Here is a 13396-nt window from a genome sequence, read left to right as displayed (position 1 = left end):
GCGGGTACAGGAATGTGTCTGAGGGTAAGGACGCACTGCATGATTGTATTGTCTCCTTCCTCTACAGGCAGGAAGGCTACATCCCTAGTAACTATGTCACTGAAGCAGAGGACTCCATAGAGATGTATGAGTGAGTATGTTTATGTTTTCAGCCCACAAACTTCCAGGAGAAACAAAGTACAGTATATACTTTTCACTACTTTTGTTTGTGTTGTTTTCAAGCCAGGGGTTCTCTTTGTAGTCTTGGCTGTTCTGGAACTTGCACTGTAGACCAGATTGGTCTTGAACTTAAAAAGATCAACCTGCCTCTTCCTTCTGAGCACTGGGATTAAAGGCATACGTCACTATGGCCTGGCTTTTTTTTTTTTTTTAAATATATTTTTTTAACAAGCTTGGTTTCTTTCAAGATTGTTATCAAAATTAGTACCAACTCAGGTAAATGATGCCACCATGCCAAATTATTGTCTGTAATCTTGCTGGGATACTCAACCCCAAATCCCTATACATATGAGTGCTGGAGAGGTTTTCAGACTCTCAAATTCAGAAGAATCTCACGCAAAGAACTGAAACTTACAGGAAACATCTGAAAACATGAAAACACCAAAATTGAACCAGTGTCCTTTATTCTGTCATCACTGAAGTGGGTTACCCTTGAGTAAGCCAGTCCCTAATACTTTCCCTATAAATATTGCTCCCTGTCTGCCCTCTACTCTCTGTATCCATGAGTTCTTGGTGCTGACTTGGGCTTCAGAAAGGCTAGAGTAGGCTGTGTGGAAGACTGATAAATCCTTGCTGGTGTTTGAATGAAATGGTGGCATTACAGTACTAGTGAGCCCTAGAGGATGCTCTAACTTCCAGGACACTTGGACATGGCCTAGAAGTCAACCAAGCACTCCCTCTTTACAGGTGGTATTCCAAACACATGACTCGAAGTCAAGCTGAGCAACTGCTAAAACAAGAGGTGAGTACAGGCTGCAAGCAAAATGCATTCTCTGTACACAGTAAGCAAACCCCAGAATTAGATCCAATTGTTTGACCTTTTGATGCATAAATAGTAAAGAGGTTTCATCTCCAGCATGGTCCTTGAGCAGAAAATCAGGGGTATTCTATTTCCTCTCTCCTGTGTTTGGGCAGGTAGGATGCAGATATAAACACTGTGGCAGTGAATTTGTTAAACTGCTTTGGCTCCTGGAGCCAGCTAATTTTGATATGTCTTGACTAGTTCAATGACAGGGTTAGGGTTAGGGAAACCTCCCCGTGGCTAGCACACACTTCCCTCCGGTATTCTTGGGTTAACATCTTCTAAATCTATATTGTATCCTTGCTGCACTGTTACCTTCTGGACAGACCCCCACCCCCCACCCCCATAGGGCTGCATTTCCTTTCCACCTACATTGCTGGTTTCTCTCCTTCAGCTCTTAAATCTGATCCCTCTGCCTCCAAATCAGGGTGATTCTCCTCTTCTCCTCCCTCTTAGTCTCTTGCCCACTTAATCTAAAAGTCCCACCCCGTTTCCTTGTCTTACCATCAGCTATATGGCAAGTCTTTATTATCAATCAAAGCCGGCTGGGGGCAGGGATCCTCAGGTACGGAAGCCCCGCCTTTGGGGGCCCAAATAAGACAAAGCATTAGAACTAATTCCCAACAAAACACCATTTTCTTTTACAGTGAACTTCTTTTTTTGTTGTTTCAGGGGAAAGAAGGGGGTTTCATTGTCAGAGACTCCAGCAAAGCAGGAAAATACACTGTGTCTGTGTTTGCTAAATCTACAGGGTAAGTGCTGCTGTTCCAGTGGCATGGGGACAAAGGTCAAAGGCGGCCTCCCCACACTTCCTGATGGTTTGCCTCTCTGACTTCCTCAGCCTTAAACTTAAAGCACTCACCTCACTTCACTGTCCGTGTCTCCTGTGTCTTGTTCCCAAGTTACTAACTGAATATAATTTCTTCAGGGAGCCTCAAGGGGTGATACGCCATTATGTTGTGTGTTCCACGCCGCAGAGCCAGTATTACCTGGCTGAGAAACACCTCTTCAGTACCATCCCTGAGCTCATTAACTACCATCAGCATAACTCTGCAGGTGAGTACTGAAGAAGGCTTGCAAACACCCAGGGAAGCAATTCGAGGCAAAATGATGAGAGAGTAGTCACACCAGGCAGTGTGAATTAGTTATGAAATTAGTACCTGTCATGCTGGACAGGGTTCTAGTCAAGATGTAGTCACCCAACACATCTAATAGGGATTGACTTTTTTTTTTTTTTTTTAACGTAGTGCCAGGGAATTGAACCCAAAATTCTAGGCAAATGTTCTACCATTGAGCAACTTTCTCAGTCCTGTTTGTTTTTAACTTTTGTTTTTTTCAAGACAGAGTTCCTCTATGGAGCCCTGGCTATCCTGGAACTTGCTCTGTAAACCAGAGATCTGCCTGCCTCTGCCTCTGTCTTCCAGTGCTGGGATTAAAGCGTGTGCCACCACATCCGGCTTTACTTTATAAAAAAGTTGCAAGTTTTTATTAATTCTTCATAAATTTCGCATCATGCACCCCAATCTCACTCATCTCCCCATCCCTTCAATATCTGCCCTCCGCCTTTGCAACTCTCCTTCCCAAAAAAGCAAAAAATAAAAATAGAAATTAAGACAAACAAACAAAATCTGGCCCTGGAAGCTACAGTGTATCACAGAGTGTCACCCAGTACATCCTTTTCCCTAAACAGCTTAACTTGCAAATGTTCATTGCAATGAGTCATTGGTCTGGTTCAAGGCCTCTGGCTTCTGCTATACTATCAAGACTGGATCCTCACCAGGACTCCTCTTGGAAATCCTGTTGTTGCCCTGGGTCATGGAGATCCTGCAGCTTTGGAGCTGTAGGACCTGCCCCTTCACAAGCTCCATAGCTGGATCTGGGCCTGGGAGATGTCTGAGCTGGTCAGCCAACACACTCTCCTGCACCTGCATCACCAGGGTCAGCTCTCCCACTTTGCCCAGGCAAGGGGTAGGGTCAGCTTTCCCACTTTCACAACCTTGGGGCTGGCTCACCCATGCCCCACCAACAGAGCCTGCTCTACTGTACTGCCCAGGCAATGTGTGTGGGAGGGGGCGGTTTACCTTTTAATTTTACACAGGCTTTTACTGTGTTATTCAGGCTGGCATGGAACTTACTCTGTAGCCCAGGCTATCCTTGAATTCCTGATTCTCCTGCCTCAGCTTCCTGAGTTGGGATTAAAAGGCCTTCATAGTGGGACTGACAAAACTATTTCTCTTCTTTCTCCTTTGCCATTTATTTTTATTATTTTAAAGTGTGTGTGTGTGTGTGTGTGTGTGTGTGTCTGTGTGTGTCTGTGTGTGTCTGTGTATGAGAGCAGGTGCCTGTAGAGGCCAGAGGCATTGGATTCCCTGGAACTATTGTTATGCATGTGTGTGCTGGGAACTGAACTCGGGTCCTCTACAAGAACAGTGTGTGCTCTTAACCACTGAGCCACTTCTCCAGCTGAGGACTGACTTCTTATTTGGTGCTAAAGGAAGATACAAAGATACAGTGACTAGCGAATCAGAGTGTTCACTAGCAATTATTCATGTTTGTACCATGTACTCTTGTAATTCACTCAGTTCTAGAAGTGAATAAAATTCTGAGTCAAGGTCCTTGGCCTGAAAGAACATACAGGTTAGACAACAACAGAGCAGAGTTTAATAAGTCCCCACAGACTAGGACAATGAAACCTGGGGAGATTGATAAGCTAAGAATGCTTCACCTAGAAGGCAGCACGTGAGCTGAGCCCAGGCTGACACACGGGGATATATTTAATAAGGAGGATATTTCTTCCTATTTTTTTTCTTTCACATTTTGTTTCAGTTTTTATTTTCTTTTGAGATAAGATCTTGCTATCTTGTAATGTAGCCCAGGCTGGCCTCAAACTCACAGCAATCCTCCTGCCTCAGTGCCTCAGTCTCTAGACTAAAGAAATTACAGGTGTGAACCACTATACCCAACAATAGGAAATATATTTCAATTATTATTTTCCTTGTTTTTTTTTTTTTTTTTTTTTTCCACAAAAAAAATTGTTGAGGGGAGAAATGTTCAGAAAACACTGGGTTAATGGAGCTTTTCTGGGATTCAAAATGAATTAGAAAGTTTCATACTAGAATTGTGCGAATTTAGAATGATGGACATGTGCAAGGATTCCCATCCCCTATGCTGACATTGTGACCTCTCTGTTTCAGGCCTCATATCCAGGCTGAAGTATCCTGTGTCTAAACAAAACAAAAATGCGCCTTCTACTGCAGGCCTGGGCTATGGTAACTACTTATTTCTGTGGAGTTGGATGGACCGGCAGTTATAAGAATTACCTCAGTAGACCTTGCCTTTTATGATGCTCTTAAGATGTACTGTTTTGTGGCAGTTGTCTCTAGGAAAGGCTACACAGAACCAAGATATTTAAATTTTTCCTCCCTCTAGTGGCTTCTTCTGGGACTGCAAAAACAGATTCATCAGATTTACTGTCGATGGTTTAAAATTTCACATTTATTTATTTGTGTCTGTGAATACACATGTGCATTAGCACACTTGCGTAGGTCAGAGGACAAGCTGGAGTTGGCGCTCTCTAACATGCAGGATCAGGGGATCAAACTTATATCTTCACACTTAGTGCAAGCACCTTCACCTACAGAGCCATCTCACCAGCCCTGTTTATTTTATCATGTAAAAAATTCAGTATCGCCGGGCAGTGGTGGCACAAGCCTTTAATCGAAGCACTTGGGAGGCAGAGGCAGGCGGATTTCTGAGTTCCAGGCCAGCCTGGTCTATAGAGTGAGTTCCAGGACAGCCAGAGCTATTCAGAGAAACCCTGTCTCAAAAAAAAAAAAAAAATCAATATCATTCATTAGCTTATTAACTGTCAATATTAACCCAATCATAACTAAATTTTGGAAGGTCATTTGGTCTATCTTCTTGCCTCCTGGCCCATTTGTACCTAAAATTCCTGGATTCCTCCAACCAGTAATCCTCCTGCTTCCCCTGAGATTTGCCTGAATGAACAAAGGAAGATAAGTACCCGAGGATATTCCCTTTAATGTTTTTTCCCATGTATTCCTTAGTAGGGAATCTTATCTATTGCAGTGATTATATATACATGCCCCTCAAAGAATCACAAAAGTCTTTGTTGTTAGGATCATGGGAAATTGACCCAAAGGACCTGACCTTCTTGAAGGAGCTTGGGACTGGACAATTCGGTGTCGTGAAATACGGGAAGTGGAGGGGCCAATATGATGTGGCCATCAAGATGATCCGAGAAGGTTCCATGTCTGAGGATGAATTCATTGAAGAAGCCAAAGTCATGATGTGAGTTACATCCTAAATTCAACTGTCAATCCAGTTGTAGAAGGAGTCTGGGAACTACAAGGACAGTGCACTGTGGTCTTGGAGGAGCTTGGGATAGGGGTCTGAAGTTTACCCTTGGTGGGTTACCTTACAGAACTGCTAAGGTCATCAGTTCTCCGACTTAGATACTGGTTGAGAATAGTGTTGGGCATGTATATGGACCCTCTCAGTAGCACTTTGGGGTATATGTACAATATTAGACTTTCAAAAGAAAGGATGACTCTAGTTTTACCGATTGTTCTTCTAAGCTGAGGCTTGTTTCTTGTTTATTTGGTAGGCTCCAAATCCCTGCCAACCCCGCCCCCCCCACATTTGAGGGACTTTTGGGGTTTTTTTTATGGAAAGGAGAGAATAACCTTGCTATTATGGTACCTTATTTGGTGTTCTATGCTAGGCCAGGCCCTTCCTACCCTGCCCCCTTATGACTAGTCTGCAGGGGCAAGACGGGAGGACTAGCTCTTTGCCTCTCCCATAGGAATCTTTCCCATGAGAAGTTAGTGCAGTTGTATGGAGTCTGCACCAAACAGCGCCCCATCTTCATCATCACTGAGTACATGGCTAATGGCTGCCTCTTGAACTACCTGAGGGAAATGCGGCACCGCTTCCAGACACAGCAGCTGCTGGAGATGTGCAAAGATGTCTGTGAAGCAATGGAATACTTGGAATCGAAGCAGTTTCTTCACAGAGACCTGGTGAGACCTCAGAAGGACTGTGGTAGGGCTCAAAGGGTGGAATGAGCACTGGAAGATATAGCGTCCACTACTAAGGAGGGTTGCAGGTGCCAGCATTTAGATTGTCTCTAGAAATCATTACAGGTTAAGTGTGCATCTGCCCCACTGTTGAGCCTATGGGTTGTCTCCAGCCCCAATTCCAACAGGCCTGCCACTTACTCTGAGTCCTTGCCACCTATGAGGAAACAGTACCCATCCCAGATCTTGGGCAGAAGAGCAATTCTGTGTTTCCCAGTGGGACTGCTCCTGGAACAAAGCCACTATTTGGTTACGTCAGAGTCACAAATATAACCCATAGATGTATTTTGACCCATGTTTTCTTTTCTATTTTATTTTTGAGACAGGGTTTTATGTAGCCCAGGCTGGCTTTGAACTTCCGACCCCTCTTTCTCTACTCCCAAGTGCTAATGTTATAGGTGTGCACCACCACCCCTGGTTTATGCAGTGCTGGGAACTGAACCCGGAGTTTCCTGCATGCTAGTCAAGCATTCTATCAACTGAGAACAAAAACTGTTTTATTGGAGTTAACAAAATCCTAAAGAGGGACATTGTACATTTGAAAAGCAACTGTACTTTCCAGATTCTCTTGAAAATCTGGACCATCTGAGAAGACAGGACCCACAATGTCACTGCTCATGCCAATAGCCACCTGGAGGTAGAGTGTAGCTCTCTCCTTCATACCCAGCCTGTGTGCTCCATTTTCTACAGTCTCCAACCACTCCACTTCTCTTCTTGCCCGCTTAGCTCCTGGAGGCATCAGTTTGTGCCTCTGTTTCTTTTTAGCTAGAGACTCAAATTGCCCTAATTCTCCCTTCCAGAAAGACAAGAAAAAACAAACAAACAAACAACAACAACAAAAAACCCCACAATGCAACACAAACATGTGCTGGCTGGTTCTTCTGAATTCTCTTAGCAATTCAGTGAAGTAGAGTTGTCCATATGAACAAAATTGTTCTGCATGCTTGGCTTAGGACTGTGTAGCAGGTTGCTCTCGATATGATGGAAGTGCAGCAAAATTTCCCAGGATCAGTCAAATTTGCTGCCTCGGTGTCATAATCCCAGCACTTCCAAGACTGAAACCAGAGGACTCTCATGAGTTTGAGGGCAGCCTGAGCTATATAGAGAGTTCTTGGTCAGCCTGGAGTACAGAATAAGACCCCTTCTCTCTCTTTAAAAAAAAGGAGGGGAGATAGCTTTGCTGGCAAAGTGCCTATAGAGTAAGAAAAAAAACCCCACACACCAAGTTCAGATCCAATATAAAAGCCAGTATAGCAGCACATATCTGTAATCCCAGTACCAGGGCATTGGGGGTGGGGGGACAGGCAGATCCCTGCAGCTCATTGGCCAGCTTGGCCCACTCAGTGAGCTCTAGGTTCAGTGACCCTGTCTCAAGAAACAAAGTAGAGTCATTAAAGAAGACACCTGACATCAACCTCTGTCTGGCCTCTACATGCCCACATATCCATGTGCATATGCAACTCCATGCTGGTTGGCAGAAACTGTCTTTAACTAAGGTCAAAGATGCAGTCTCACTTATCTATTGTCCTGTAGGCAGCTCGAAACTGTTTGGTAAATGATCAAGGAGTCGTAAAAGTATCTGACTTTGGCCTGTCTAGGTGAGTGTGCCTTCTTCATCTTCCCATCTCTTACTTATTTGGCAAAGGGGTTGTGCTATGTGGTCCATGCCTGCCTAACTCATGAGTACTATATCTTGCCTCGGCTTCTCCACTCCTGGGATTCCAGGCATGTGCAACCCTCCAGCTTTATCCTTTCTTTCATTGCTTTATGCCTCTCCTTTCATCTTTTTTCTTCTGCACCCCTCCCTTCCTCTTCATCCTTCTCTTATTTCCCCAGTATCTTATCTTGATCTGCTAAACCTGATGACTTTCCCCCATAACTCCTTCCTTGGTCTAACCCTGATTGCTTTCTGCAGGCTTCAAGAAAGTGGGGAAGAAGAAATGCAGAGAAAGAATGGGGTGGAGTAGAGAAGAGGAAAAGAGTCCTTATTAGGTTTTTCCCTGTTTATTCTTATTGTAATCGTATTGTCAATCAGGAAAGTGAAATCAGACATCAAGATATGAAATGAAACTGGTGGCCCAGGGCTGTAAATCCCATAAACTCTGGAGGCTCAAACAGTACCATGATTGAAAACTCAAGGCCAGCCTAGGCAATTTAGCGAGACACTGTCTTGATTGTTTTTCAAAAGTACAAAAAAAATATTAGAACTGTTTATCATTAGTAGGGTTCTAGCCTAGCGTGTGCAAGGGTCCTAGGTTCAACCATATAGAAGGTAAATACATACTTTTCTAAAGAGAAAGAAAACAGGGGTTTTGTTAAAAGTAACATTTATAAAAGGCATTGGCTGGCCGGCAGAGACCAAGAAAGGAAATGTGCATTTGGACAGCCCTTGAGGTGTGTGCTGAGAAGATGGGCACACATCAAGCCGTCTAAATCTTAATGGCAGCAAGTCTTGACTCTCTTGCAGGTATGTCCTTGATGATGAATATACCAGCTCTGTAGGCTCCAAATTTCCAGTCCGGTGGTCTCCACCAGAAGTGCTTATGTACAGCAAGTTCAGCAGCAAATCTGACATCTGGGCTTTTGGTAAGTAGATAAGAACATACAGATTAGGGTGTCAAGATGGTTTCGTGGGTAAACTGCTTCTCATGCAGCCCTGACAACCTGAGGTCAATCTCCAGAACCCACATAAAAGCTGGAAGCAGTAGAGAATACAGGCATCTCTAATCTCACTATGCCCCTACCAGCAGATAGGAGACAGAGACCAGAGAATCACAAGTAGCTCATGGACCAGCTAGCCTGTAGAATGTACTGGAAAAACAGCAAGGGAGACCTTTATCTCAAAGAAGTTGAAAGGTGAAGATCAGCCCCCAAGGTTGTTATGTGACTTCCACTGTATGCTGTGGTGCAAGTGCTTGAACACACACAGACACACAGACACAGAGACACACACACACACACACACACACACACACACACTAGGGTGGGGGAGGGGAGAAGAGAGAATATAGATTATACAGCTCAAAGAAGAACATAACAGGAAAGATCAAACTTGTATTCCTCTTGTCATTCATCTGATCCTTGGGTGCTTCTTATATGTCAGGAACCACGGGAGTTTCTGAGGACAAACACAGCAAGCTGGACATAATCTCTGTCTTCTTAGAAATTACAATCTATCTATCCCAGGAAACAAACTATTCATTATTCAACAGCTTCTGAATACTGATTATGTACTAGGCACTCTGCCAGAGTCTGAAGCTACCAAGACAAACAAGACACAGGCTCTCTCTTCTACAGTAACTAATAATGGGCTAGCATAGTTCAGCTCTGGTGCAGCCAGGACTGTGGCAGAAGTCTGGACAAAATGCAAAATCCATTTAGGGAGAAATCAGCGTATTCTAATCTTGGAGGTTCATCAAGAAGGATTAGGCCCCAAATATTCCAAGAAGACTGAATGCACATCTATCTCCTTCTTATCTTCTAGGGGTTTTAATGTGGGAGATTTACTCCCTGGGGAAAATGCCATATGAGAGATTTACTAACAGTGAGACAGCAGAACACATTGCTCAAGGCTTGCGTCTCTACAGGCCTCACCTGGCATCAGAGAGGGTATATACCATCATGTACAGCTGCTGGCATGAGGTAAGGGTTCCATCTTAAACTATTCCCTTGAACTCAAGTTCTCATTTAGTTGACCAATCCCTGCTCCCCATGGTCACATGTCGGCTGGGCATTGCCTTCCAGCTGCCCGTGCTTTCTCATCCTGGGCTGCATCCCAATCCTCTGATGGCCTTTTGCACCCATCCTAATCCTCACTAGAGTATTATTAGCAGGCCCCGATACCTATTTCAGCTTTAAGAGTGGGTAGTTTGGAACATGGTGTTATCTACCAAAGGCACTCAGGGAAGAGAATGGGTGTTACAAAGTCTGGAATCACCCAGGTGGCGGAGGCGGGGGCGGTGTATGCCTTTGATCCTCAAAACAAAAGGAAAAAAGTCTATAATCATTATCTGGGACTCACCTTTCTTCCACTAAAATCTAGCTTACAACCTTTTCTGGTTGAGGTTCTAAGTGAGACTTTAAAAACCCTGTCACCTAGGAAGGACCTAAAATAGTATTGTTCGTCTGCTTTGGTTTTGGGGCTTTGCTTCTAAAATATTTTAAAATTATTTTTATTATTTTATATGTATGGGTGTTTTGCCTATATGTATATCTGATGCCCAGGAAGGCCAGAAAAGGGCATTAGATCTCCTGGAACTAGAGTTACAGACAGCTATGGGCCACCATGTAGGTGCTGGGAATCAAACCTGGGTCTGCTGGAAGAGCAGTCAGTGCTCTAAATACCTGCGCTATCTCTCTAGCTCACTGTGGTTTTTTTTTGTTTTGTTTTGTTTTTTGTTTGTTTGTTTGTTTTTTTGGTTTTTCGAGACAAGGTTTCTCTGTGTAGTCCTGGCTGTCCTGGAACTCACTCTGTAGACCAGGCTGGCCTCGAACTCAGAAATCCGCCTGCCTCTGCCTCCCAAGTGCTGGGATCAAAGGCGTGCGCCACCACTGCACCACGTGCGCTCACTGTGGTTTTAATTTAATTTTTTAACATTTTTTTTATCATAGATTTTGACGGGGTGCCGTTGTAGTATTTTGGAAATAAGGATCATGTTTCACTATTCTAAAAATGCTTTGCTGGGGCTGGGGAAAGTGGCTTAATTGGGAGAGTGCTTACCTAGCATTAATGTCACTTTTATTTGGTCTCCAGCACTTCATAAGCCAGAGCACCTCATAAGCCAGGTGTGTGGTGCAGGTGTCTGTTTGAGACCACATCTAGCAATGTCAGGCTGGCCTTAAACACTTTTATATAGCCAAAGTTGACTTTCAACTTCTGGTTCTCATGTCTCTACACCCAATTGCGGAAGTCAGAGGCATGCATTTCTATGTTCTACTCCTAAGGAATTTTTTTTTAGCATTTTTTGAGAGACAGTCTCTCTTCATAGATAGCCATGGCTGTCCTGGAACATACTGTGTAGACCAGGTCAAACTCTAACTCATAGAGATCCACCTGTCTCTGTCTTCCAAGTGTCAGGATTCAAGGCATGTGCTGCCATGCTCAGCCTCCTAAGGAATTTTTAAAAAATATAACTGGGCTTCTTTCCCAGAGATTCTGTATCCGTACATCTGCTAAGAAACACTGAAATCTTTCAAGTGTCCTAGGAACTGCTGATACTTGAAAACCACTGATTTAAATACTATGAAATTGATGACCCTTCAGTTCTGACACACCAGGGACAACTATCTAGTCCCAACACTCAAGAATTTGAGGCCGGAGATTTTGTCATCAGGTTAGCCTGGGCTACATTTTGTATTCCAGGGCAGCCTGGGATATAGAGTGACATCCTATCTCAAAACAAACAATAAAAATCTAAAATAAAATTTCTTTTTTAAAAAGACCAAATCTTAGCCAGACCTGGTAGGCACATGCCTTTAATCTCAGCATCCAGGAGGCAGAGGCAGGTGGATCTCTGTGAGTTTGAGGCCAGCCTGGTCTACAGAGTGAGTTCTAGGACCTCCAGGGCTATGTAAAGAGACCCTGTCTCCAAATAAAAGAACAAATCTAAAAAATGACCTAGTCTAAGAGCCCTCCAAAAGAGCCTTGATCTGACTGTGGATCTACAAAAGAGTAGTGACCTTAAAATCAGACTAACAAAAGGCCCTAGTTGTGAAGGGTTCATTCCGGGCAGTCTGGGGCTTTGCAAAGTCCTCTGTTCATTTAGCTTTATAATCACAGAAAGTGCATTTGGAACCTGGCTTTAAGAGTCCTGTTCTGCAAACCAGCTAAGCACACCTGATAGCCATTTTCATTTCAAGCTCTGAAAGAATGAAGCAGTGTGTATAAATTTGCAGTGGACTCATGCTCAGTTTTAATCAGCCTGTCAACTGTTCTTAGCACACAAACAACTTGAGTTATGCTGGGCAGTGGTGGCCCAAGCTTTTCATCCCAGTAGAAACAGGGGGATCTCAGAGTTCAAGGCCAGCCTGGTCAGCTGTTCCACAACAGCCAAGGGAACACAGAGAAATCCTGTCTTGTAAACAAATAACAAAACACAAAACAACAACAACAAACAAACAAACAAACAAGTAAAAGAGTAACCCTAGTCTCGTTTGTGTAACAGGCAGCTGAAAGAAAGCTCAGCTAGGCAGTCCTTGCCTGCTCTCTGGGAAGAGATGCAAGGGAGAAAGAAGTAAAGGCAAAAGTCATTAGCATTATGGACAAGAGAGACGGCTCAGTAGTTAAGAGCATTTGTTGCTCTTTCAGAGGACTTAGTTTGAATTCCCAGCACCCACATGACAGCTTGTTCACAACTACCTGTACCTCCAGTTCCAGGTGATCTAACATCCTCCAACAGACAAATGTGCAGGCAAACCACCAACGCACATAAAAATAAATTATTTTAAAAAATGAGTTGCTAAGCTGAAAAGTACACAAGCACCTTATGAAGACCTGTTATTTCATTTTTCTTCTTTGCATGTTATCAAGATGATGCGGCTGCTGGGTATTTAGTCTGGATTCTGGATTCTATACTGTAACACTGTCCATTTTCTTTGGTTTTAGAAAGCAGATGAACGTCCTAGTTTCAAAATTCTCTTGAGTAACATTCTAGATGTCATGGATGAAGAATCCTGAGCTGGCTGATAACCTTCGAGGACCTACTCTTCTCCCCGACAAGCCCTTAATTCCACTTTTCCTGAGGAGTTCCCTGGCTCCAGGGCTCTAGCCTTCCACGATCCTACTGAATACATAAAGGCCCTTGGACATCTAAGAATGCCTTTCTTCTCTCCTTCCCCAGCATAATACTCTGAGCAAAGGCGAAGGAATTTCTGTGTCTGGTATTACTTCAAGATTCCTAACAGACTGAATTTGGGATGGGAACATTTTGGGGGAGGGAAAAGTGTAAATAGCTCCACAAGTTGTCCAACAGCTTGTGGGTTCAGTGTTAAGAGTTGGGGGCGGGGTAGGAATGGTGCCATTAAAATGGGAGAGGTTGTTTTGATACAATAAAATTATTGGAAAGAGTGAAGTTATCTATTTTAATTCATTACACAGCCACCCTGAAGCTCCCTGGAAATTGCAGAAAATCCTATCATTAGTTTGACAAATTCCTAATCTAGAACTCGACGGAACCCACATTCCCCCAGCCCCGCCCCCTTACTCTTGTAAAGCCTACCTCCGAATTCTGGACCCGTTCATAAACTTTCCACCGTGCTGGGCACACAGTAGACAAAC

General features: G+C 43.8%; 1 protein-coding gene across 7 annotated transcripts in view; it reads left to right on the top strand.

Annotated features, from left to right (window-relative positions):
* Positions 1–13186, top strand: part of Btk (Bruton tyrosine kinase) — a 45035-nt gene extending 31849 nt beyond the window's left edge. For all 7 annotated transcript variants that reach the window (XM_076918234.1, XM_076918235.1, XM_076918236.1 and 4 more), the window contains 11 exons: positions 68–130; positions 907–961; positions 1694–1773; positions 1950–2077; positions 4216–4290; positions 5161–5332; positions 5847–6063; positions 7654–7718; positions 8588–8706; positions 9605–9762; positions 12725–13186. In XM_076918234.1, the coding sequence (XP_076774349.1) occupies positions 68–130; positions 907–961; positions 1694–1773; positions 1950–2077; positions 4216–4290; positions 5161–5332; positions 5847–6063; positions 7654–7718; positions 8588–8706; positions 9605–9762; positions 12725–12796 (1204 nt within the window). In that variant the 3' untranslated portion in view covers positions 12797–13186. The remainder of the gene's footprint in view (positions 1–67; positions 131–906; positions 962–1693; positions 1774–1949; positions 2078–4215; positions 4291–5160; positions 5333–5846; positions 6064–7653; positions 7719–8587; positions 8707–9604; positions 9763–12724) is intronic.
* The last annotated feature ends 210 nt before the right edge of the window (positions 13187–13396 follow it).

Source organism: Arvicanthis niloticus, chromosome X (genome assembly GCF_011762505.2).
Source record: "Arvicanthis niloticus isolate mArvNil1 chromosome X, mArvNil1.pat.X, whole genome shotgun sequence".
In the NCBI taxonomy this organism is placed as follows: Eukaryota; Metazoa; Chordata; class Mammalia; order Rodentia; family Muridae; genus Arvicanthis; species Arvicanthis niloticus.
Note: the sequence above shows the minus strand (reverse complement) of the source record. Positions and strands in the feature narration are given on the sequence as shown.